This window comes from Eschscholzia californica, unplaced genomic scaffold (assembly GCF_041429995.1).
Source record: "Eschscholzia californica isolate CP2 unplaced genomic scaffold, dmEscCali1.0.p SCAF_3, whole genome shotgun sequence".
NCBI classification, from domain to species: Eukaryota; Viridiplantae; Streptophyta; class Magnoliopsida; order Ranunculales; family Papaveraceae; genus Eschscholzia; species Eschscholzia californica.
The window spans coordinates 1005822-1028585 of NW_028238420.1; the positions used below are offsets into that span (position 1 = coordinate 1005822).

General features: G+C 35.7%; 3 protein-coding genes and 1 long non-coding RNA gene across 4 annotated transcripts; 1 reads left to right on the plus strand and 3 right to left on the minus strand.

Moving 5' to 3' along the window:
* Positions 1-7551: 7551 nt before the first annotated feature.
* LOC147547477 (putative squamosa promoter-binding-like protein 19) lies at positions 7552-10151 on the plus strand. The gene is made up of 3 exons (XM_086672509.1): positions 7552-8699; positions 9044-9180; positions 9354-10151. Exons 1-3 carry the CDS (start codon positions 8290-8292, stop codon positions 9953-9955), a joined length of 1149 nt encoding a protein of 382 aa, XP_086528635.1. The 5' UTR covers positions 7552-8289; the 3' UTR covers positions 9956-10151.
* Positions 10152-11748: 1597 nt separating this feature from the next.
* Positions 11749-13740, minus strand: LOC147547478 (uncharacterized). Its single transcript, XM_086672239.1, has 2 exons — positions 13503-13740; positions 11749-11986 (listed from the first exon to the last, which is right to left on the minus strand). Exons 1-2 carry the CDS (start codon positions 13652-13654, stop codon positions 11914-11916), a joined length of 225 nt encoding a protein of 74 aa, XP_086528365.1. The 5' UTR covers positions 13655-13740; the 3' UTR covers positions 11749-11913.
* A 1684-nt stretch (positions 13741-15424) lies between these two features.
* LOC147547479 (MADS-box transcription factor 15-like) lies at positions 15425-17950 on the minus strand. Its single transcript, XM_086672407.1, has 9 exons — positions 17888-17950; positions 17558-17766; positions 17335-17413; positions 17012-17073; positions 16818-16917; positions 16657-16698; positions 16239-16280; positions 15895-15959; positions 15425-15772 (listed from the first exon to the last, which is right to left on the minus strand). The coding sequence occupies exons 2-9, from the start codon at positions 17737-17739 to the stop codon at positions 15757-15759; spliced, it is 588 nt and encodes a 195-aa protein (XP_086528533.1). The 5' UTR covers positions 17740-17766; positions 17888-17950; the 3' UTR covers positions 15425-15756.
* Positions 17951-20278: 2328 nt separating this feature from the next.
* On the minus strand, positions 20279-22248 carry LOC147547480 (uncharacterized). Its single transcript, XR_015238844.1, has 2 exons — positions 21945-22248; positions 20279-20498 (listed from the first exon to the last, which is right to left on the minus strand). It is a non-coding gene; the product is annotated as an uncharacterized LOC147547480 (long non-coding RNA).
* Between the last annotated feature and the right edge of the window lie 516 nt (positions 22249-22764).

Sequence of the window (22764 nt, forward strand, 5' to 3'; positions counted from 1 at the left end):
AGGGATGCATTCACATGTGACTGAAAAGTCTAATGATAATTTTGAGCATATCTTGAATCAAATGCAAATATTTACACCTCTTTTACATTAGTTATTGAACATAATATGTACTTCAAACTTGAGAATTTTTAGACCAAAAAAAAGAAAAGAATAGGCAGTTTAGTGAGGGGTCAACCAGATCATCCATGTGGCTGAAATTAGGAAACTAGTTTTCCAAATTAGTCATATATATTAGGAAAGACAAATTAAAGTTGTCGAAGTACTTAATTACAAGATATTGTTGTTTTGGAATGAAATAAAATGACATGATTATTGTTTGGTTCTTTTCTCCATTTTCACTATGATTCAATTAGCAAGTAAAAGAAAAAAAACAGAAGGAAGTTCTATAGGCGCCATCTGGGCCCATCTAGGTCGGCCCTGACTATTTGGTGGCCCGAAGCGGACACAACAAATGACGCCCTCTAACTTACACATGCATATAAATCGAGTGGAGCCACAGCTGGGCTAACCCAGACTGCAAGATGCTTATGCAAACCTATATTTTCTTGAAATGTATTCAATTTATATAAAAAATTTGGTAGAAAATATTTTGTATGTCAAGGGTTCGAGTCCCTGACATTTTAAAATTTCTCTCCAACTGCTTCTCTTTCATATGATATTTTTTGTTGAAAGTAATTCTCTTTCAAATGATGGTTTTAGTTTTTGTTCGAACCGGAACTAACATTGAATTTGTAAGAAAAGTTTTCCGAATTCAAATTTAAGTACCAAAATAGATATAGGGTTGATTTTACAAAAAAAAAAGAGACAGTACCTCTATATTTCGTTAAGTAGGATCCGACGATAGGTTTTGAGTCAGTGATTCGAAGACTTCTTTCCTAGATTTTGAGTTGCATAGACATTCAAGAATTACGATACTAGTTGAATAGGAGATACCAGAACTCTCAAGAATATCACATAAATACGTAGCTTAGGTACCCTATGAGCAACAAATACCTTGTATAACTTCTTCGGTTTCTCAATAAAACGAAATATGACAACAATGGTTGGAATGTGGTATGAGAAAATTAAGATTTAAATTATCCAATTTGATTTTATCACAAAAATAGGTAGATTGGTTATATAAGCCCATCGCCTATAAAACTTAAAATTTGCAGGTTCAAGTGGGGAGGGGGAGTCTTCAGCAATACCTCCATCGCCTATAAAATTAGTGGTGCTCGTAATATTTTCTTATTAGTTGGGCCTTCTAATCGGCTTTCCTCATATATTTCGGCCTCATTCAAACAGAGTTTGTCAAATAATTATCGAGGCACCTCCTTTTTAACTTTCTCATGCCTAGACACAAATTTAAATCCAAGTTGAACAAGAACCAGTTTCTAAATTCCAAATTTTGATTTTTTATTTTATTTTATTTTATTATATACTACAAATTTTAAGAATATTCAGATTAAGTAAAAAAAAAAAAAAGTAACTGGAATCAAAATCTATTACCGACAAGAATCAGAATCATAATTATTTAATAAGTGAATGGTTTTAAATAACCGAGTCAGTACCAAGTACCGAGTTAACCAGCTTTACCCCTACGTTTACCTACTTAACCTAGCTAGGTCCATTTACGAGTAATTGACTATATTTTAGTTAATCAATAATTTAGTATGTAATTTTTTAGGTTATTTAGTTTTTTCAGTTTTTATTCTCTTAGGTGGCATGACGTCTAGTTTGAGAAAACCACTTTAAAATAATGCCCACTTGATATTTTTTCTCTCTAATCACATGGTTTACGGGGTATAAAAAAGTTATAGTTCATCGACACAAACAAATGATAAGACAGTAATCTATTGTCATAACTTTAAAACTTCAAATCTCAAAACTGATGACGCGTCAGACCTGACATTCTTTTGAAATTTTGAGATTTGCATTTTGAAGATTTTACGGCTCACCATGTGTTTTTTTATTAGTGCACCATCAACAATTGTAGGGAAATCAGGAGATTCTGAGATCATATTAAATTTTATCGACATTAAATATTTTTTCCTAAAGATTTTCTTTTATTTGGGAAGTCTCAAATATTTTCTAAAATTCTATTAGTCATGTGACCAGATTTTAGAGTTAGTCCTTACGAGGAAGAATCATTCTGGTTTTAAATATAGTATAAAACATGTGCCTTATGTCTGCTACACGATTAAAAACACTATCAAAATTCTAGTACAGTTGATTTAAAATTAAATAATCAAATTGATCGACACAGTGAACTTTTAAATATTCTCGTACTCATGTTTAACATGTAAAACAGATCGTAAGATATGAGAAATGATTATTAATAGTGTATCTCTAACACAAAAAGGATGTACTAATTTTAAGGGTTAAGAGCTAATTCTAGGAAAAGGGTTAGTGTCAACTTTCATTAAGAAAAAAAAAAATCAAGAAATGACAAAACAAAAGTAGTTGGCCCTATTTTGCTCTTTTAATTAAGTTGATGTTTCTTTTAGTTGAAAAGTTAAGTTGTTCATTTTTTATTTTAAGAAGTTGAAAAGTTAAGTTGATGTTAGCTAATAAAATGAAATTTACTATTTTTTTTGTTGAAACAAAAATGAGATTTACAAGAGCCTATAGAAAAACAAAAGTTAGGCTCATAAATCTATTTGAGAGGGGAATGTTTTGGGTTTAAAAAGAGGATGTTCACTTATTTTCAAAAGACCTTATTCAATCACTTGAAAACACATCTCATTATTCAAACTTTAAAGCTAGCCTCTCTCTGTATATACTTCAACTTCCATCACATTTTGCATTTTCATATGTAGCCACTCAAAATATGGAGAGTATTATCCAAAACAGAGATTGTTTTCCAAACATGCTTTATTTGGGTCCACACTTATTATTGATAATGATGTGTTGGGGATTATAATGATTATTTATAGGGGTTTAAAAATGTCTATGATTAGTACTTGTACATGAAGTCTTTTAAACATTCCCTTCTGTATCCAAAATAAGGTATTTTAAGTAGAGTTAATAAGGTATTTTAATTAGAGTTAGTTCCTATTACCTTTTTATAAAAGAGATGTTGGAAATTCAAATTTGACCCCTTTCAAATATGGGTTAATTCCCAAAAAAAAACTCAACTTGTTTAGAAAAAAATTAGGGGACCAAAGTAGAATTTCTTAAAAAATAATAATTAAACACACTTCTCTCACCTCCATCTCATCACCAATTTGTCCCACGTCATCACTCACCTGCCACCTCACCATCTTCTCCGGCGGTCGCCGGCCGGCAAAAATTCCGGCGACCATTTTTTTTCTCTCTTCTTCTTATTCTTCTTCTTTTTCTCTCTTCTTTCTTTGTCTTCTTTCTCTGTCTTCTTTATTCTCTCTCTCTCCTTTCTAATCCCCCTCTCTCTCTAAAGCTCTGGCGAAGGGGAGGACCCCTTCGCCGGAGCACTGGTTTCCAGACGAGACAAGATCTCGTCTGGTCTTGAAATCATACGAGATTTTGGTTTTGAAACAAGACGAGATCTGGTCTCGTCTGGACCAGATCTCGTCTCGTCTGGCCTGGTTTCCAGACGAAATCAGGCCGGTTTCGTCTGGAAACCAGTGCTCCGGCGAAGGGGTCCCCCCTTCCCCAGAGCTTTAGAGAGAGAGACAGAGAGTAGAAAGGAGGGAGAGAGAATAAAGAAGATAGAGAAAAAAAGAAGAAGAAGAAGAAGAAGAAGAAAAAGAAAAAGAAGAGAAAAAAAGAAAAGAAAAAAAGGTCGCCGGAACTTTTGCCGGCCGGCGACCATCGCCGGAGAAGATGGTGAGGTGTCAGGTGAGTAATGACGTGGGACAGATTGGTGATGAGATGGAGGTGAGAGAAGTGTGTTTAATGTTTTTAAAAGAAATTCTATTTTGGTCCCCTAACTTTTTTCTAAACAAGTTTTTTTTGGAATCAACCCATATTTATAAGGGGGTCAAATTTGAATTTCCAAAATCTCTTTTATAAATAAGGGTAATAATGGAAAAAAAAGATTAACCATAAAATTTGACAGACAGTGTTGAGAAAAGGGGGCCATATTTGAATTTACAAAAAAAGGGGCCATAAAGGAAGCTGGTCACAAAGTAGGGGGCAAATAGGAATTAACTCTTTTAAGTATTCACAATTAGTGGGTAGATAATAAATTATTCAATCTTAACTGAGGTGTTCTTTGATTACACAAAATAAATTATTCAATCTACGTTAGTCGTTACAAGACATTGATACATCATGAAAACGTGATAAATACGATGAGTGATAACCGCCTAATTTAAACCATTAATGAAAAAGTCCTAAAGCCTGACAAATTTATTACAATACATCATTTACTATTTTATTGCCTAAATTACATGAGATAAATTTTGATGCCAAACTACTTTCACTGAAACTCATCCCACGACGACTTAAGAGGGATATCCAACCACTGCACTAAGGTGTCGTTTGGCAACCAAAAGTATAAGTATTTTTGCTTGTAGTAGAAGTCTTTTGCTTTAAAAAAGTTAAAAAAATTTCAAAAGTATATTTGACAAAAATGTTACTTATAAGTAAAAAAAGTCAAAAAGTTAGTTTGGTAATCCAATTTACTTTTGATAATTTTATTTTTTCTTTTACTCATAGAGATACGTGATTTTAGTGAATTTATTTATGATTTGCACGATTTCCCTTTTATACGAAGTGGTGGTGATATTGGTGGTCGCGGTGCCTTGAAGGTATGTTTATGGGGTTTGCTGGTGGTTGAGCCATGATGGTAGTCGTAGAGGAATGATGGTGACAGTGGCAGCGGTGGTGGTAGAGCTATGGTGATGGTAGGGTGGAGGTATGATGATGGTGGTGGTGGTGGAAGTATGGTGGTGGTGGTGGTGATGTGGTGGTTGAGATATAGTGGTGGTGGTGGACGTATGGTTGTGGTGGTGGATAAGGTATGTGACTGGTAGTGACGAAGGTATGGTGGTGGATAAGATATGTAAGTGGCAATGATGAAGATTTGGTGGTGGTGGTGGTGGTGGTGAAGGTACGGCGGTGGTGGTTGTGGTGGTGGTGAAGGTACAGTGGTGGTGGAGGTGCGAAGGTGGTTGCAGTTGAGGTGTGGTGTGATGGAGGTGTATGATAGTGGTGTTAGTGATGGAGGTATGGTGGTGGTGGTGGAGGTGGAGGTGCGAAGGTGGTGGTTAAAGTGTGGTGGTGGTGGTTGAGGTATGGTGGTGGGGGAGGTGCAATTGTTGTTGAGGTGGTGGTGGAGGTACAATGGAATGGTAAAAGTTTAGTTGTGGTGGTGGAGCGGAGGTAGACGAAGAAAAAAATTTCGTCAAGTAAAATTTATGTATGTGTTGCACATAAGTTACTTTATTTTAAAGTCAAAAGATAAAAATTTTAACTTCAAAAGAAAGTCAAATTTAACTTAAGTGAAGTCGGAAATTTTCACGTTACCAAACTAACTCTTTTTACTTTTCTACTTTAAATAAGCAAAAAAATTACTTATTTTAGCGTTGTCAAACGACATCTAAAAGGGGTGGACTGAAATGCTTTTACTTTTAAATAGTAGAAAATTGTTTTAGTTCTTTGGTAATGTAGTTACTTATAAATCAAAATGTTATAAATCAAAAGTCACAAAGTTAATTTGGTAAAATATGCACTTCGTAATTGCTTTTCAGTTAAAGTTTTTACGTTAATTTAATTTATTTACAATCTTGATAGTTGTGGCGATGGATTGGTGGTGATAGTGTAATGGTGGGAAGTTTAGCTATGGTGGTGGTGTGGAGGTGGTGGAGGTGGAGGCGTTGCGATGATAATAGTGGTGGAAGAATGATGGGGTGGTGATGAAGGTGATGGACTGATGGTGAAGGTACGGTGGTAGTGTTGGATGAAAGTTTGGCGGTGGCGAAGTAGAGAGTAAAGAAGGAAGAGAGAACAAAATAGGTTGAAGAAAACCCTCATTTATATGTTGAACTGACTTACTTAATGTTAAATATGACAAAGCCATAAGGGAAAAATTATAAATTTGAAAGGAGAAAGTCAAATTTCCTTTAGTTGAAGGCTTGAAGCTGAAAGTGGAAAGTCTTTGGATTGCCAAACTAACTTATTTATTTTTCTACTTAAATAAGTGGAGAAGTTACTTATTTTTATACTTTTAAATGACACCTAATACTCTTAAAATCTTATGTAAAATTCACATTATTTGTTGTAGATTCCATCGTATCCCCATTATAAGAAATTTATCTATTTTGTGAAATTCGAGGTTGTTTTAGAAATAACCTATTCATTGTATGTAGTTGGAATAACACTAAAGTTTTCTTCATTCATTCAGCAATAACTACAGTAGAATAACTACAGTAGTTCTTGTTCATGTATGAGATAACAATATGTAGTCAAGCATATCCAGTAACTAGTTCTGAAAGTTATGTGTTATTAGTTTGTACAAATCAAAAGAATATTTTATATGCAAGATATATATCATCTCGATTATGTATGTCAATATTTGTTTTTTTTTTTTTGTTGAGAAATGTCAATATTTGTTTGATACACAAAGTAAACACACGTATTAAAAGTTACTTTTAAATAAGACTATGTAATGTGAAAATTTGTGTGGTAACATAGTTAATTATAAGGCAAAAGGTCACAAAGTGAATTTGGTAACATTATGCACTTCATTATTAGGTTTTTTTCAAATAAGTTGGTTACGTTTAATTTAATTTACTTACAACCTTGTTAATTGTGGTGAAGAACGATTGTATTGATGGTGGTGATGACGAGCGACAATAGTATAAGTGGGGTGGTGACAATGTGATGGTTGTGGCCGTCATGTGGTGTGGAGGTGGTGGAGGTATAGTGGTAGTAGAGTGGCGATGGTAATAGAGGTGGAGAAAAGGTGGGGTGGTGATGGAGGTGATTGTGGAGGTATTGTAATAGTGGAAGTGTGATCGTGGTGTCACACTAGAGAGTAAGCAAAGAAGCGACACAAATATAGGTTAAAGAGAAACATTTGAATGCATAACGAAGTTACTTAAATTTTAGAGTCATAAGCGAAAAATTGTAACTTGAAAGAAGAAACTCAAAATTGCCTTTAGTTGAAGTCGAAATTTGGAAGTCTTTGTGTTGCCAAACTACTTATCTATTCTTCTACTTAAATTAGTGAAAAAGTTACTTATTTTTATATTTCCAAATGACATCTAATACTCTTTAAATCTTATAAAAGATCCGCATCATTTGCTTTAGATTCAATCGTATCTCGATTTTAAGAAATTTCTCTATTTTGTGAAATTTGCATTACTTTAGAAATAACAAATTCACTGTATCTAGTTGGAGTGAAATCAACGTCTTTTTCATTTACTTAGCTGTATTTGCCGTAGTTCTGTATAAGATAACAACATATTGTAAAGCATATCCAGTAACACAATATTTAGATGTAAAAATTAAAAGTACTCCGTCTGTTGTACAAATCATTAAAGAATATTTTTACGCAAAATATATAGCATTTCATTTATAAATCTATCAAAAATGAAAGAGAAATAAATTTTTATTCCTCTCTCTCTCTCTCTCTCAACCTTAATAACCACCATTTATTTGGTTATTTTTCTTGGTGAAAAATGAACATTGATAGGATTTCTTTAAATCATAGCCTAAATTAAATTGAAGATATTCTAGAAGTTTATAATTATACACCAAATATGGGTATTCTATACTATGTGAATGCAAGTGGAAAACCTTATCTTGCTTGTCTCATTGTCTCTTTCCTTGTTTGAAATCATTTTTAATTGTTTCTATGAAAACCAAATTATTATACCTTAAAAAGAGAAACAAAGTAAAGAAAAACCCCAAATATACCTTGTCCTTTCTTTCCATGAACTCTGCTACATACATATTTGGTTTTTAGTTTTTCTCTGCACTTTTTCAATAATTATATTTACTCATTTTCCTTTTATTTCTCATTCAACCATAATTCCTTAATATTCTTCTTCCCTTGTTAAACTTCTAATCAAACCTATAAATAATACCCTCTTGTTCTTATCATAGTTCATGAGTTTCTTGATTCTTAAATTCTTCCAAGGAATTTAGTGAAGTCTGTGTTTTTTGTTTTAAACTGTTTTAATTCTTTGATTTTTCTTTTTTTCCCCCCATTTGGGGTTGTTTTGTTTTTGTAGTTTGATTGTGTTAATCTCACTACAAAAGCAATCTATCAATTGGGTTTTTGAATCATTGGTTTTTAAGAAAGACCCATTTCTCCATTTCTTTTCATTGGTTTTTTTTTGCTTGAATTTAGTAGTAATAGATTAGTTGGTTTTATTGAGGATGAGTAGGAAAGAGAAAGGAGATGAGAAGGGGAAGGGTTTTAGGGGATGGGATTGGAAACAACCTAGTTGGGGTTTTTCAGAATCAAAACCTAACACCATTATTAATGGGGATTTTTCTGTTGATTTGAATCTGGGAAGGTTAGAATCAAGGTCAGGAGGAGATCAATGGCAAGATCCAACAAAGGTGTCAATGGTGGTATCATCATCACCATTAGGTACATCCAAGAAAGCTAGGGCTCCTCCTAGTAATGACCCCCAAACAGTTTCTTGTTTGGTAGATGGGTGTGCTTCAGATCTTAGTAAATGTAGAGATTATTACAGACGCCATAAAATCTGTGAGACCCATTCAAAAACTCCAATAGTTTTGGTTGGTGGTCAGGAGCAAAGATTTTGCCAACAATGTAGCAGGTATCAATTTTCCATTTTCATATTTATGTTTTGATGCATTTTTGTTATAGAGTTTATTTGGTTTTAATGGAGTTTCTCTATAAGAGGTTTATTCTATTTAGATATTGAGGAACAGAGAACTAAAATAATTTTGTTTTAGTAGATATCGATATCCTACACATCGATAGGGAAGGCCGAGTATTACATAGATGCACCTTGTTAGGGACGATCCAAGGGCATGTTTGACCACAAAAAAAAAAGGCTCATCGAGTTCTATATGGGACCTTACACATGATATATCCCTTTCCACGGTTTTAGTCATGATTTTCGTCGAGTTCTCTAACCATTCCTTTTTCTTGTTGTAGGCTTCATTTGGTGGTGGAATTTGATGAGGCAAAGAGAAGCTGTAGGAAACGGCTTGATGGACACAACCGACGTCGACGCAAATCTCAGCTTGAACCCTTTCCCATGAATGTTGGAAGTTTATGCTCCAATTATCAAGGTTAGAATTCCTGTACTTTGGTACTTTTTGTTTGATTGGTATTTTGAGTAAACTAATGATCTGAGCCATCATTAAATTTTTTTGAATTTTTGTAATTGCATAATATTCTAGTTTCTTGCATATTCAGAATATATCAGTTATGCCAAAATCAATCTTACATTCTTGGTTTACAGGCAACCAGTATTTGTCATTCAGTAATCCACAATTTTATCAACCAGCTGGAACGGACAGCCCGAGGCAACGAGGCCTGACAACTACTGAGGACGACGCAATGCATTATGGACACCATCTGTCTTATCAAAATGGGGGGCAAAATCAACTTCCGCGATCATTCTCGTGCAACTTCAATGGAGGAGAACAACATCCGTTCCCTCAACCCGATAACCCAGGACTTGGAAATCGACGAATAATCCCTGAAGTTTCATTCTCTCGGCCATTAGTTAATACATCCGGCTCTTCTTCAGAAAGTAGCGGGTTTAGAAGAGTTGGTCTAGACTCCGACCGTGCTCTCTCTCTTCTGTCATCACAATCAAGTCGTCAAAGTTCTTCAGGGGTAAGTTCGGGTAATCACATTGCGCAGACCAACCCAACCAGAATGGACCAGCCTCTAGTAGGAGGAGGAGCCTGCTTGCAGTATGCTGATCTTGTTAGTAGGTATCATCAATCACAAAGAACCGAAGACAACGCTCATGTGGATCAGAGGGGTATCTTTCATACGGGACCAGATGGACCCATGGGCATTGCGGCTCATCCATTTCCGTTCTCGTGGGAGTAGTAAAGGAAGTAACGTTCTCTAGTTTCATGGCAGGTCTAATTTTTGTTGTCGAACATCTTGGAGAAAGATTTTTAAATTCTTTTGCTCCCAAGTATTTTGGTACATTTACAAGTATTTGTTTCTAAGCATGTACACATAAAATCAACATTTCTTTGCAGATTCAGAACAGGAATTGAAAGTGTTGGTTTTCAAATAATTTTGTGGTGTTCATGTAAATTTAAGGTTAATTCATGTTTGGCCCCTAGACGTAACCAACTCGCCATTTTGACCTCTTAGATTGTCTTATACGGCTTTTAAACCCTTACTTAGGTGTTATTCGACAACATAATTTTTTTAAACATATTTAAGTAAAAAAAGTTACGTTAGTTCGGTATGCAAAAGTTTCTTACTTCACTTGCATTAAAATTTGGCACCCTTTTAAACTTCAAAATCTTAGTTTTTTACTTGAAAGTTAAGTTACATCTACTTACTAATTTTTTTCTTGTCTACTTCCGCTCCACCACAATAAAACTTTCACCACCACCATACCTCTACTACAATTGTCTCACCTTCACCACCACCGTCGTCGCACTTTCACCACCAACTCACTTCCACCACCGTCACCACACCTCCACCACAAACCTACTCACCTCCACCGCACCACCACCACTGCGCGTCCACCACCAAGCCTCCACTACCACCATCGCTACGTCTCTACCGACTACCATCACCACCTCACTTCCACCACCACCGCTTCCACTGCACCTCCACCACTACCACCATCGCTACGTCTCCACCGCCACTGCCACCACCACACCTCCACCACCGCACTTCTGCCACCACCACACCACAACACCACACCAAACAAACACCGCAACCACCACACCATAACAAAACACCACTGGACCTCGACCACCGACACCATGCCTCCCCCAACACCATACGTTTATCACCACCACCACCACCACCATATCAAAACTATCAACGCCATATTTTCACCACCACACCTCAATCACCACCGTTGTATCTCCATCACACCACAACAGTATCTCAACCACCACCACTTCCATCACCATTTCTCCAAAGGTCCAACACCACTACCACTTCTATCACTATGGCCACTGTAACCACCATCCCCGCCACCTTTGCCGCGAATCATTTGAGTAAAGTAAAATGAATTATCTCTACGAGAAAAGAAAAACAAAGTAATAGGAAAATTGGATAATGTTGTAAAATATGCTTTCGAAACTTTTTTATTTTATTAAAGTAAAAGTACTTCTACTAGAAGCAAAAGTCCTATTTTTGTTTGCCAACTGACACCTTAACAATCCATGTTAGAAGTTGTTATCTTCTAATGTTTTTGTCTCCAAGGCAAATCTCTAAAGTTATCCTGGTTACTTATTAGTTATAATTATTTTTGTAAAGAAATAATTAGTTTGACTTACAATTCAAGCGTCAATATATTCATTACATGGTATGGATGTATCATGAATATATATCTAGATACATCTAGAATTGCATAAGCCGTTACAATTGCCATCATCAAAGACATATTGGGGCCTAAAGCCACGTCTATCACATCTAGAATCAAACCTCACACCTCTGGCTCCGGAGCACATTAAAACTTTGATCACGTCTATCACCTTAGACCCAAATTGAATTTTGCATTCGATAACATTTTTATAAAAAACTTGATGTTTATGTCACACTGAGTTTCCAAGGTTGTGTTGCATTAGTATGCTCTAACTATTTACACTGAAATTCTGCTTGTGTAGACCAATTCGTATTGGCAAGTAATTGCAGACAAGTTCCTATGTCAGTCTTATTTCTTTTTCATTGAGATGATCAGATATAAAACTCAATTGTCCAACTAAAAGAACAAAACACGATACACAAAATTTAAAAGTAAAGAAATTTTGATTATGTCTAATTTCTGATATATAGCAGAGTTTCGTCGAAGCTTTCTCTGTTGACACCCCTCAATGCTTCTTCTCTTCTTTTGGAATATCTTTCTGCGACTCCAGTTCCTTCACTTTTGTCTTGTCAGCCGCCCTGAAGAAAAGATTGAAGACTTAGATATACGAACAAGCAATACGCATCAATAACGCTAGTCAAGCAAGGGTCTGAGCAGACTAAAGAACGGAATAATCAAGTATATATAATGAAAAACCAAATTATATTTCACCAAAGACTCCTAACCTGCACCAATTCAATGGTCTCCACAGAGATGATTTCTCATACAAATTCATACTTATGAGTTCAACTTAACCATCACTACCTAAGATTTCGCTCTAGTGTATGTAATAGAGTAAGTTTGTAGGTACCATCATCATGTCGATTGGTCGGTCAATTCATGATATAAATACTTTTGATAACACTTACCTAACTTTACAGCGTTCGCCTTTGGTGACTGAAATGTGGATCAATAACCTAACTTCACAATAAACATAGCTTTTCTAGTACTTTTGTTATCAAAGGGCATGAGGAGAAGAGACTGTTGAACACAACGAGATCAACAAGGCATTTCATGCTTTAATAAATAAAATTCCTATTTTTTGTTTAGCAAGAATATGTTTCTCGCAAGTATAAAGAGATATAAAAAGAAATGCTGGTTGAACTACCGAACTCGTATTAACATCTTTCTTTTCTACCCAATGGTCACCAAATTGTGGGAAAATTTAACATTTTTCCAGCTCGTGATTAAAATGTATGGTTAACTCATCTTTGTACTTATGTAAAGAGGCTTCAAGTTAACGACACCTGACTAACTAACGAGTTTTTACCTAAATGTTGCAAGGCATCATTTCATAAGCCACACCAATGGCTTCAATCTCTCAATTGCTTAAATCCCTTCTTGAGCATTCACTCATTCACCATCGTATTCTCGAGGTAATCGAACTCTAATAAAACCCAACAATCTAACTTTAGAACTCTGAATCTAAAAGAGACGTGCATCAAAAACATTACCGATTGATTTTTTTTCTATTTTTTGACACCACGATTACATTTCCGACGTGCATTCACTTTTTGAGCATCCTATTCTAGAGGATAATCCAACTCGAAAGGAAACCCAATACTAATAGTCTAATTTTTGAACTCTATGAATCTCGAAGTAGCGTGCATCAAATACAACTTTTGTGTGTTTCTGACTTTTTCATAATCTAAGGATATATTAGCAGTCTGATTCATCTTTTTTCTTTCGCCCTAACCAACCTTGTACTCTTCAAAGAAACTATAACGAGATAAAAACAATAAAATTGAAATCGAAACAAAATTAACATAGCTTTTAGAAAGGAGTTAATTAGGGCTTCCTCTCGCAACCTAATTCTATATAGGGTTATTTAAATTGTATTTGATATAGCACTAATAAGCTTATCTTCAATTCAGTTTATAGCAAAATCACGGAAAAATTCATTCTTTAATGATCTACATTAACAATTTATAAAACCCTAATCTAATCTAGGTGTAATAAACATGTTTCCCTAACGAAAAAAACCCTAATCTGTTTCGACTGAAGAAAAATCAGTAAATGAATCAATGAAAGATGTGAATAAAAATTAGGGCTTACTTATTAACAGCAGAAGATTCTTCTTCGAGCCAATTACGGACATGTTTGACGTTGCGTCTGAAAATGGCAGCGGATTGTTTGACGTCGCTCCTGAGGAGGAGAACGACGGCACTTACGCCGGCGACTGTTAGAATGAAATTTGTCAAAGCCATTTCCTTTCTCTGAAAATCACCCAACTAGGGAAGAAGATCAAAATCTGAGACTAAACTACTCAACCTAGGGTTTTCAAATGGGTTGAAGCCTATAACTAATTTCAGCCCGTTTACTGAAAGTTTATTTTCAGTCTAATTACTAGTTGACCCCTTATTTTATGAACATTAGCCTTTTGAACCCTATATTTTAACTACCATTCTCTCCCTTCAACTTTAGTGAATATGATTTTTTCTCCATAGACTATAGTAGATGGTAAATGGTAAGTTTGGGAATTAAAATGACCTCAAAATCCAATTGTACCTACGCGTGCCAGCCACGTAAGACCTTGTCAGGTCCCTCCAGTTAGACTTGTTTTGTTTTTTTTTTTTTTGACAAAAATTATAGGTCATACCATAAATGATACAATACAATGAGACATATTTGAAATGATCCAAAGTTTGTTTACATCAATATCGAAACTAAATTGTGCAAGCGCATAAGTGACGACGCAGAACAACCATCCAAACTCCTCACTTAGACCTTGGAGGCTTTGTACCACCCATTGCCGAGCAAACCACGGTTCAAGCACCTCGCCACATTTAATCTTGTTGATTTATAATATTAAATGTATGTAAAAGGAAAAATTTCTCCAACTTCTCTTTTTTTTTTTTTTTTTTGTTGAGGGTTCCAACTTCTCTTTATGTGCCAATGTAAGTGTGACAAGTCACTATTTAGATGCCATGAATTGAACCAATCACCAAAATGTAGATCACCCCTTTGGGATATTACTAAACAATGGGAGATTCCTTTGGCTAATGAAAGGAATCAACCACCCCCTAAAATTCTCCATATCTTCCAAAAAGGTCTTACAAATCTCTTCCTTCCTTGTAAATTAGTTGATGGAATATATATCTACTATATATAAAATATAAGTTCATTGATCTCTACTCTATGTTAACATATCTTCAATGAATTGAACCCTAGAATCATAATTAAAGAACCAAAAAATGCCATCTTATCCAAAAAGAGCTCAAAAAACCCCATACCCATTTTTTCATTCATCCCCATCTCCAAAGTATGTCCCATATGTGAGGATTTCTAGTACTATAAATATGCATTGTCCCTTGTACAAATAAAATCACCATCTTCATCTTTAAGATCTTGAGAAATTAAACAAACATCTATTTAGTATATTATTAACAATGGAGTCAAACCAGAAACTAAGAGGGTTTATAAACAAAACCAAGGTGGTTATGTCCTTTCATAAAACATCAAAGACTTCTTCCTCGACCAACCAGGTTGTTCATCAACCTAACTCACTCGTAAACCAGACCGAGTTTACTCTTCCAAAGAACCAAAAGGTTTCCTTCATGAAATCAGCTGATAGCTACCGAGGTGCTACAATTGAAGAGCGTACTGTCGATACTAGGGCTGCAAGTTATATATCTCATGTACGGGAGCAATTTAGGCTCGAACGAGATGATTCAGATATAGACGACTATCGTGACATGCATTGCTGAGTCGACAAGGCGACAATGATTAAGCTCCTTAATTAACTTGTTATTACTAATTAACGAATATATAGTCTTCCCTTTGCCGGCGAAGTTACAAATATATGGTACTATGTTGTTTTAGTGCAAGATCAATGATTGTGGGTCAAATTTTATGTTGTTATTTCAGATACACATCCATCAACTTCCATATCAGTATAGATGACAAAAATTGTTCATGGCATCGATAAATAAGTTATAGTGTCGCCCTTTAGATTAATGAGTCCTGTGAAAATTGGATAAAAGAAAAGAAAATGAAAAACTTAAATACGAAAAAAATACAAAATCCCTCTTACTCCACGAGTACTCATTTCGAGTGGTAATTAACACTTTAATCTTTTACTTCTAATACACGCTTAAGATGTAATTAGATACATTAATCAAACATACATGTGCCACACATGAAAAAGGGGTCCAAAATAGCATAGGATTGTTTTTTACCACTGTGAATAACTATTTTACATCCACACCTTAATTATAGATATAATTACTATATATGTACTCTCTCTTAATTACTTTGTACTATCTATCTTAATTATACTCCTATTAACAAACTAGCTCTTTACTCCACCTTAGAGATGATCAAACCTACATTAATCAATAAGTCACCAAGAAACATAATCAATTAAAGATAAACTATACTCCATAAGATATATTAGAACATTCCTAATACTATGATTTAAGTAAATAATTAAGAAAAAAATGATTACCTTTCAATTGTACTGCAACTATCCCCATTCCTCGAACTTCTTGGATTTACATTGAGTTCGTCTAGCTTTACCTCGTAATTAAGTTTGGAAAAAAATATTATTAGCTTATCTAGTGTTTTTTTTCTTCCTTTTTTTTGTATTGGGCAGCATACTTTTAAGTGAGTATGAACCTGTAAGGCTGTAACGCCTCAAACCCGAAACCTGGAGGGTGGAATCAAGTTCAACACCACTCCAGCCAAGGGTTGTTGGTATCTTTTCATATGAACAAAGCAATAATATCTTTAAATGTCAAAAAAATAATAATGAAACTAAGTAGCATATCCTTAGATTGTAAGACCTCTTACCCTTCTTTGTAGTTGTGTATTCTCATCTTGCAGAGCTTTTCTCTACATTTTAATGTCAATGGTAAGTTAGATTTTGAGAAGAACAAAGAAAGGAAAAGGAAAAAAATCTTTGTCTGATTTTGGACCATAATCTTATACGACTTGTTGTGACTCGTGCTTATGATGATTCTGATCCACTGAACTATGAATCATGGCAAGCCACATAGGATTTCTGCCCAGAGTCTGTCTAATTTTTCTTGTCCCTAACATTACTCATAAACGAAAGACTTAAAGTTTCTCCCTCCCCCCGCCTTGGGACAATAATTGTAGAGGACCATAACCTCTACAACCAAGAGTCGGACCAAGCTCTATGCAGTGGAGATATAAATGTTACCACCCGATATAACGTGTTGGGGTCGAAACAAGGTTAAAAACTTACATTTTGCTTCAACAAGTTGAAGTGGTCCGAGATAATACGCCGCTGTCATAGAGGATCAAGAGTTCGGAAGATAAATATGAAATTCCTAATGCTTAAAGTTTTATGTTTGTATAAATCCATTTTGGAGGTGAGTAATGATAAGATGGGTAGTATTAGCTTGCCTTTCTAGAGTGAATGCGATCAATGGCAGTCTTGATTTGTCGTTCGAGTTGCTTCAAATCTTTCATGTCTAATGACATTAAATCTTCTCCTGTTATATGCCTTTTCACCAAGAGAAACAATGATAAACTACAAGTATAAATAAGCAAATTATCAAGTGTTTAATAATAATATTCTAGTTGTTTGTATTTCTTACTTATTTCTTGCTTCCAATGTCTCTACCGATTTCTTCAAATCATCCATTTCTGTCTTCCAAAACTGTAATTATCCAATGTAATTGATCGCCCAGACTCCAAATTGGCTTATATATGTCTAGAGAGAGTTCTATATGATACTCGGCCCGAAAAAGCTGGTCGGCCTAGCTCGAAAGCTGATATGGTCGGACAGGATGGGCCAAGCATCCTCTCTCTCTCTATGATACTTTGGCCCATCCGACCATGTCAGCCTGCGGGCTAGGGCCGGTCAGCTTTTTCGGGCATAGTTCCAATCTGGGTACCCTAGTAATTGGGTTAAGATTACCTCTAGAGTTCTTGCACCCTGATAACATGATTCAGGCAACCCTGATACAGCCCGGTATCTGGCAATTGTCTTGTCAATACTGTAAACCCACAAACACAATCCACGTTTAGAAGCTAACTGATATCAAATATTGAACAAAAGAGCAAGAAAGAAAGAGAGTAATTAACTAGAAAATCAAAAGAAGAAGAGGAAATTAGTGTTCATGAGTTGGATGTATACGAACTCGTGACTAGCGAACTGGAAGGCTTTTCCAGTAGGAGAGAAGATAATAAGAGCAACTTCTGCTTCACAAAGGACTGAGAGCTCCAACGCTTTCTTGAGGATGCCATTCTTTCTCTTGGAGAAAGTAACTTGTCTACTTGTAGTGTTCTCTATTCTCTTTAGCTCCACTTTCCCTCTCCCCATCTTCTCCTTCTTCCCTCTCTCTTGTTACTTCAAATCAAAGAAAAGAGAATAAGGAGATAAATAATTAAGACAAAAAATGTAACTAGGAAATGAAGCTAGTTATTGTTTGAGATATATATAGTATTCAAAATTGTTAAACAACTCTTACCGCAAATGCACTTAATACTCTTTTAAGTATCATGTTAACTTTGTAGACATCTGACTCAAAATCAACTGATAATGAGAGAGTGAGCCTTGATATTGTATTTGTGGTCGTCCTTTATCTATGTGACACTATTCTCACAAAGTCATCTAGAATCTCGAAATAGACGCTAAAAACATTAAAAAAAAATTCAAAATTATATGAAGGTTTTGTAGACATCTACTAAGTCATAAATTTGTTTTTTAACAAATAAAGATCCAACTTCCTTTATTGATTAAATTCTTCGGCAATTTTTTTTCATCAAAATATGGATTCTGAATAGACAAGGAGTAAAAAGTGTTTTAGAATCATTTTAATCGTAATAATTCAAACAAAAATGTTGTTTGGCCCGAAATGGGGGTCGACCTCATCCCGAAAGTTGACGTGGCCGCCTCCCATTGGTTCAGCTATGTAGAGAGGAAAAACACACCGAACTAATGGAAAGGGCCGCATAAGCTTTCTGGCTGAGTTCGGTCCCCATTTTCGGGCCAAACAGCAGTTCTCTGACTCAACACCCAACCTTGGGACAGGAAAGAAGCTAAAAGGTGAATATTTTATAATGATGCAAGTTGGAATAGTTGTATTTGACAAAAGAGTGGTGATTGGGGTGTTTAACCCAAAATACCTATAACCCATGGTTGAGCATTTTGTCAAACAGTTAGTGGATGAAAAGAAGATAATTCCTCATCAGCTACTCAGATGTTGACAGGTTGACACTACAACCATGCCTAATATATAGGCCATGTATTACTAAATCAGGACTTAATTTGGCTTTAACAATTACCATTGTCATAATTAGCAAATAACCCATCGACATCTTCAATATCAAAAAGGGTTCGGCAAAAAAAATTGATCTTTTTTGCATAAAAAAATAACTTATCTTGAGACCCTATGGGTATTTTTGTTCTGTATGCAACGTTCCAGATAGTTAATATCAAAGACCAGTAGACTCGACAGGCGGGTTTTGATTGGATAAATTCAAAAAAAAATTGACCAAATCCCACCATGGACACTACCCCCGACGGGGAGAATGGTTATCGGGTGGGTTGGGAATCGAATCATTCATCACAATATATCAAAAAAAAAAAAATACTCTCTAACCCCTTCACGTGTGGGGTTCTTTGAGCTTAACACGTGTGTTTTTTTCTTTACGGGTGACGTGGAGCACGTGTAACTTTTAAGCCTATCACGTGTGGGCCTAACTCTGTTACAATGTTAAGTTTGTAGTCATCCAAATCAAAATCAATTGGCAATGAGTGGAGAAGACCTATACCTTATATTTTTGATTGCTAGTTACCCATTCTCCCATGTGGGACTATTGTCACAGTAGTAACCCTCACCTTAATTTATAACCGTCCTAGGACCACTCTATATCTCAAAGAAGAGAATAGCAATTTAGCACAAAGGAAGAATGAGATATAAGTCAAAAAGGTAAATTAAGAATTGGAAGGAATTATCATCACCTAGTACAAAAATCATGGCCATAATTGTGGTTATCCCTAAATTATGGTCGGATTACAGGAGTGTTGATATGAAGTGAAAAACCAAACTTGGGCCCACATGTTGTGTGAAGGAGAAACTTAAAATTAAATAGTGGGACCCAGTCAGGCTGGAATTTAGATGATAAGTGGACTAACGTGTCAAATCTCCATGGGCTTAGTATTTGCTTTTAATGGAAATAAAGTTTCATTAGATCAAATGTCATAATTTGATCTCTCAACAAAAAAAAAATGTCATAATTTGATCATAACCAAGCCCCATTCCTTCTCTTTTAGTATCTTTTTGGAATATTTTCAAAGTCATGTTTTTATTGACTTTAAATTATACAACATCAGAAAAATTTATTCTAATATTTTTTAGGTCAGCGCTTTGGGGAAAGCTAAATAGTTTCCGGAGTGTGAAATTTTAAAGGGAATATGTAGAATTTTAGAAAATTTCCGGGGAAATAAATTTTAAGGGAAAAAAAAAAAACACTCCACCTCACCTCACTCTCTCTCCACCTCACTTCTCTCTTGTGACGCCCCGTGTTCCGAATCACGGTTTGCCATGCAGTTTATAAAAGAAACTCGGTCTCAGACTCACTAAAACCAGTTTCAAATATAAACCCAAGCCAAAACTCTCATCACGGGTTACAAATCAAGAACAAACACAGCGGAAAATCAAATATAGTTTAAACCTTTTGAAAATATGCTCGGAAAATATGTAACCCAAAATAGTTTTCATAAAGAGAAAAAAACAACTTGAATTCATGTTTATAAAAAGTTCACAGAAGAGACTGAATTAGGACAGAGTCTCCTCTATAAATTGAACATATCAAACCTGAAAAACCTGTCAAACATTCATCATACATATCTCACAAACTTCTAAATATCAATAGCATCAAATAGAAAGTGATAATGTGCATACTATTTACATGTGTACAATCGCAAACGACTGAAAGAACGATCCTAACTATTCTAGATGATACATATATAATATTAACGTTGTGATTATGTTGAAAATACAATAGAAGTTATAATCTTACATAATGTGAGCCGTCGAAGTAAACTATGTCACTCCGGGTCACCAATACCTGCAACTGAACAACAACAAATAGGAATGAGATAACCCGAAGGTCAGCTCAGTAGGATACCTAGACATCCTACCCGCACCACACACATCAACATTTTAATATATATTAATAGTTATAAGTGTTACATATATACAGATATATATACAGAGATATCAATATGCACACGAAGCAAAACAATATAGCAAGATAATTCTTCTAGCTTACCAAGATCACGACTGAATACGCCCTCAGTCGGGGTCACCTACTATTCGGCTAGGAAGAACCGGTAGGGCTTTGTTAGTGCGTAGGCAGGCGGCGCCTTATCGAACGTTTGACTACTGCAGTGTACACATGGATCCACGTAATACCCCGGTAAGAGCTTCCGTAACTCTCCCTTCGTCATCATCGCCCATCGGGCTGGCTTGTGATCTCAATACGCATCGAATAGTAAATCCCACCCAAACAATGATACGCTTAGAATATGTCATGACTTACCCAGACGACTATAAGAGTATCGTCGCTTAGTAGAGCCATATACCCACGGCGATACAATTATCTCGTCTTGAGGCGCGTCCTATCTCCGGCCAGATCTGACGCTTCCTCGCAAGGTAACTCATTGACCATTCGAAGAATACCCAAACATATACATGAACCTATAATAATATTAAATGATCTGATAAGCTCCCAAAGCTACAAGAACAGAGCCCTCCTAACAAGTCCCATCAACCGAAGGAGAAGAGCGTTCTTGTGTCTCAAGGTAGGGTAAACCCTGTTTAAAGCCAAGCTTTTACAAGTTTTTCACTTTCAGGGATTAAGTATTTTCTTTTAAGAAAACTTGGGTAAACACCCTCTTTCGGTTCGGTGAAACATTGTACGTATCAAACACAAGACATTACAGAATTCAAACCACACTTACCAGTGGCTTAGCAGAATAAATAAACAAACATGGCACTGGTCAGTCCCCTAATCACTCCAAGGGTCGGAATACCCCAACTCCCAATCTCTCTCGGACCCCATTCCGGGTAAACAAGAATGGTCGTTACCAAACGGCTGGTCACACGCACCGAGTGTAACCCTTAACATGAATTCATGGCTAATCCATAACAGAAATATAAACAAGGGGACCAACCAATGCCCGACGTCAAACAATCAATACACGTAACACAGATCAAGCGATTCCGCCTCCATGTTATACACGCAGCTCAAGCGATTCCGCCACCACGTGTTTACAATTCACACAAAACGATCACACAGATCAAGCGATCCCGCCTCTATGTGATTATTTTTCAGAAAAAACCAATTTGTTTTGAAAAGAGAAACATCCATAACATATAGCACACCACTACATTCATATCATACCATATCATATCATAAATTGAACTAGAGAACTATAAAAAAAGAAGAAAAATGACTATATATATAATGGTGAAACGGGGAATACCCGTGCTCCAAGTAAGATTCATAGGATCCTACCTCTTCTTGCGCCTCCAATGGTGCTCCTGGCTACCCTTCACCTCTCTTCGAGTTCCCTATTGCAGTTCATTAGTCCTACTGAAATATGAAAGGGCAAAACAGTCATTTGACAGTTACATAACTGTCAAGAGTCCTCTTGCAGAGCAAGAATGCATAAAATGAATGAAACTATACTAGGAATGTCCTATTGGCACTATACAATTCACTGAGACGTCTCATCAAATAACTGAAATGAATATAAACCAACCAACTTCCCACAAACTCTATTTTACATTTTCGAGTCTTCATAAGCTGACAAATTATATAACACACCAAATACCATGAATCTTGTGTTGGAAAAATTAGCGTTTAAGTTGAAATGGAAGGTCGAAGAAAATCGATGAATAAAATAATGTTGATCACTAGACTTCAAAGCTCGATAAATCGATTCTTTTAGACAGTAATTCGCCCCCTTCTGGTATGAAACCACGAGTACGCAACGGGTCAGGAATTATGCCTTCAGGATACGATGAAGCCCTTCAACAACTGCTTGATTCAAAGTATGTACGCTTTGACCAAGACCAAGAACACTCTGTATTAATAAACTGATAATGCCGAAAAAGAATGCGACACAAAATTCACCAAAACTTGATAGAAATTTCAAGAACACTTTGTCTGTTGGTATGACTTTGAAAATGAGAGCAAGAGAGAGAGGGAGAGAGAAATTTCGTTGGATGAGGATGGATAGATTGGCAACTTATTTATAAGTATTTAAGTGATGCCAAATTGCCAATGGATGGGGTATTTTTTTTTCTGTTGAAGAATGGATGGGGTATATCCC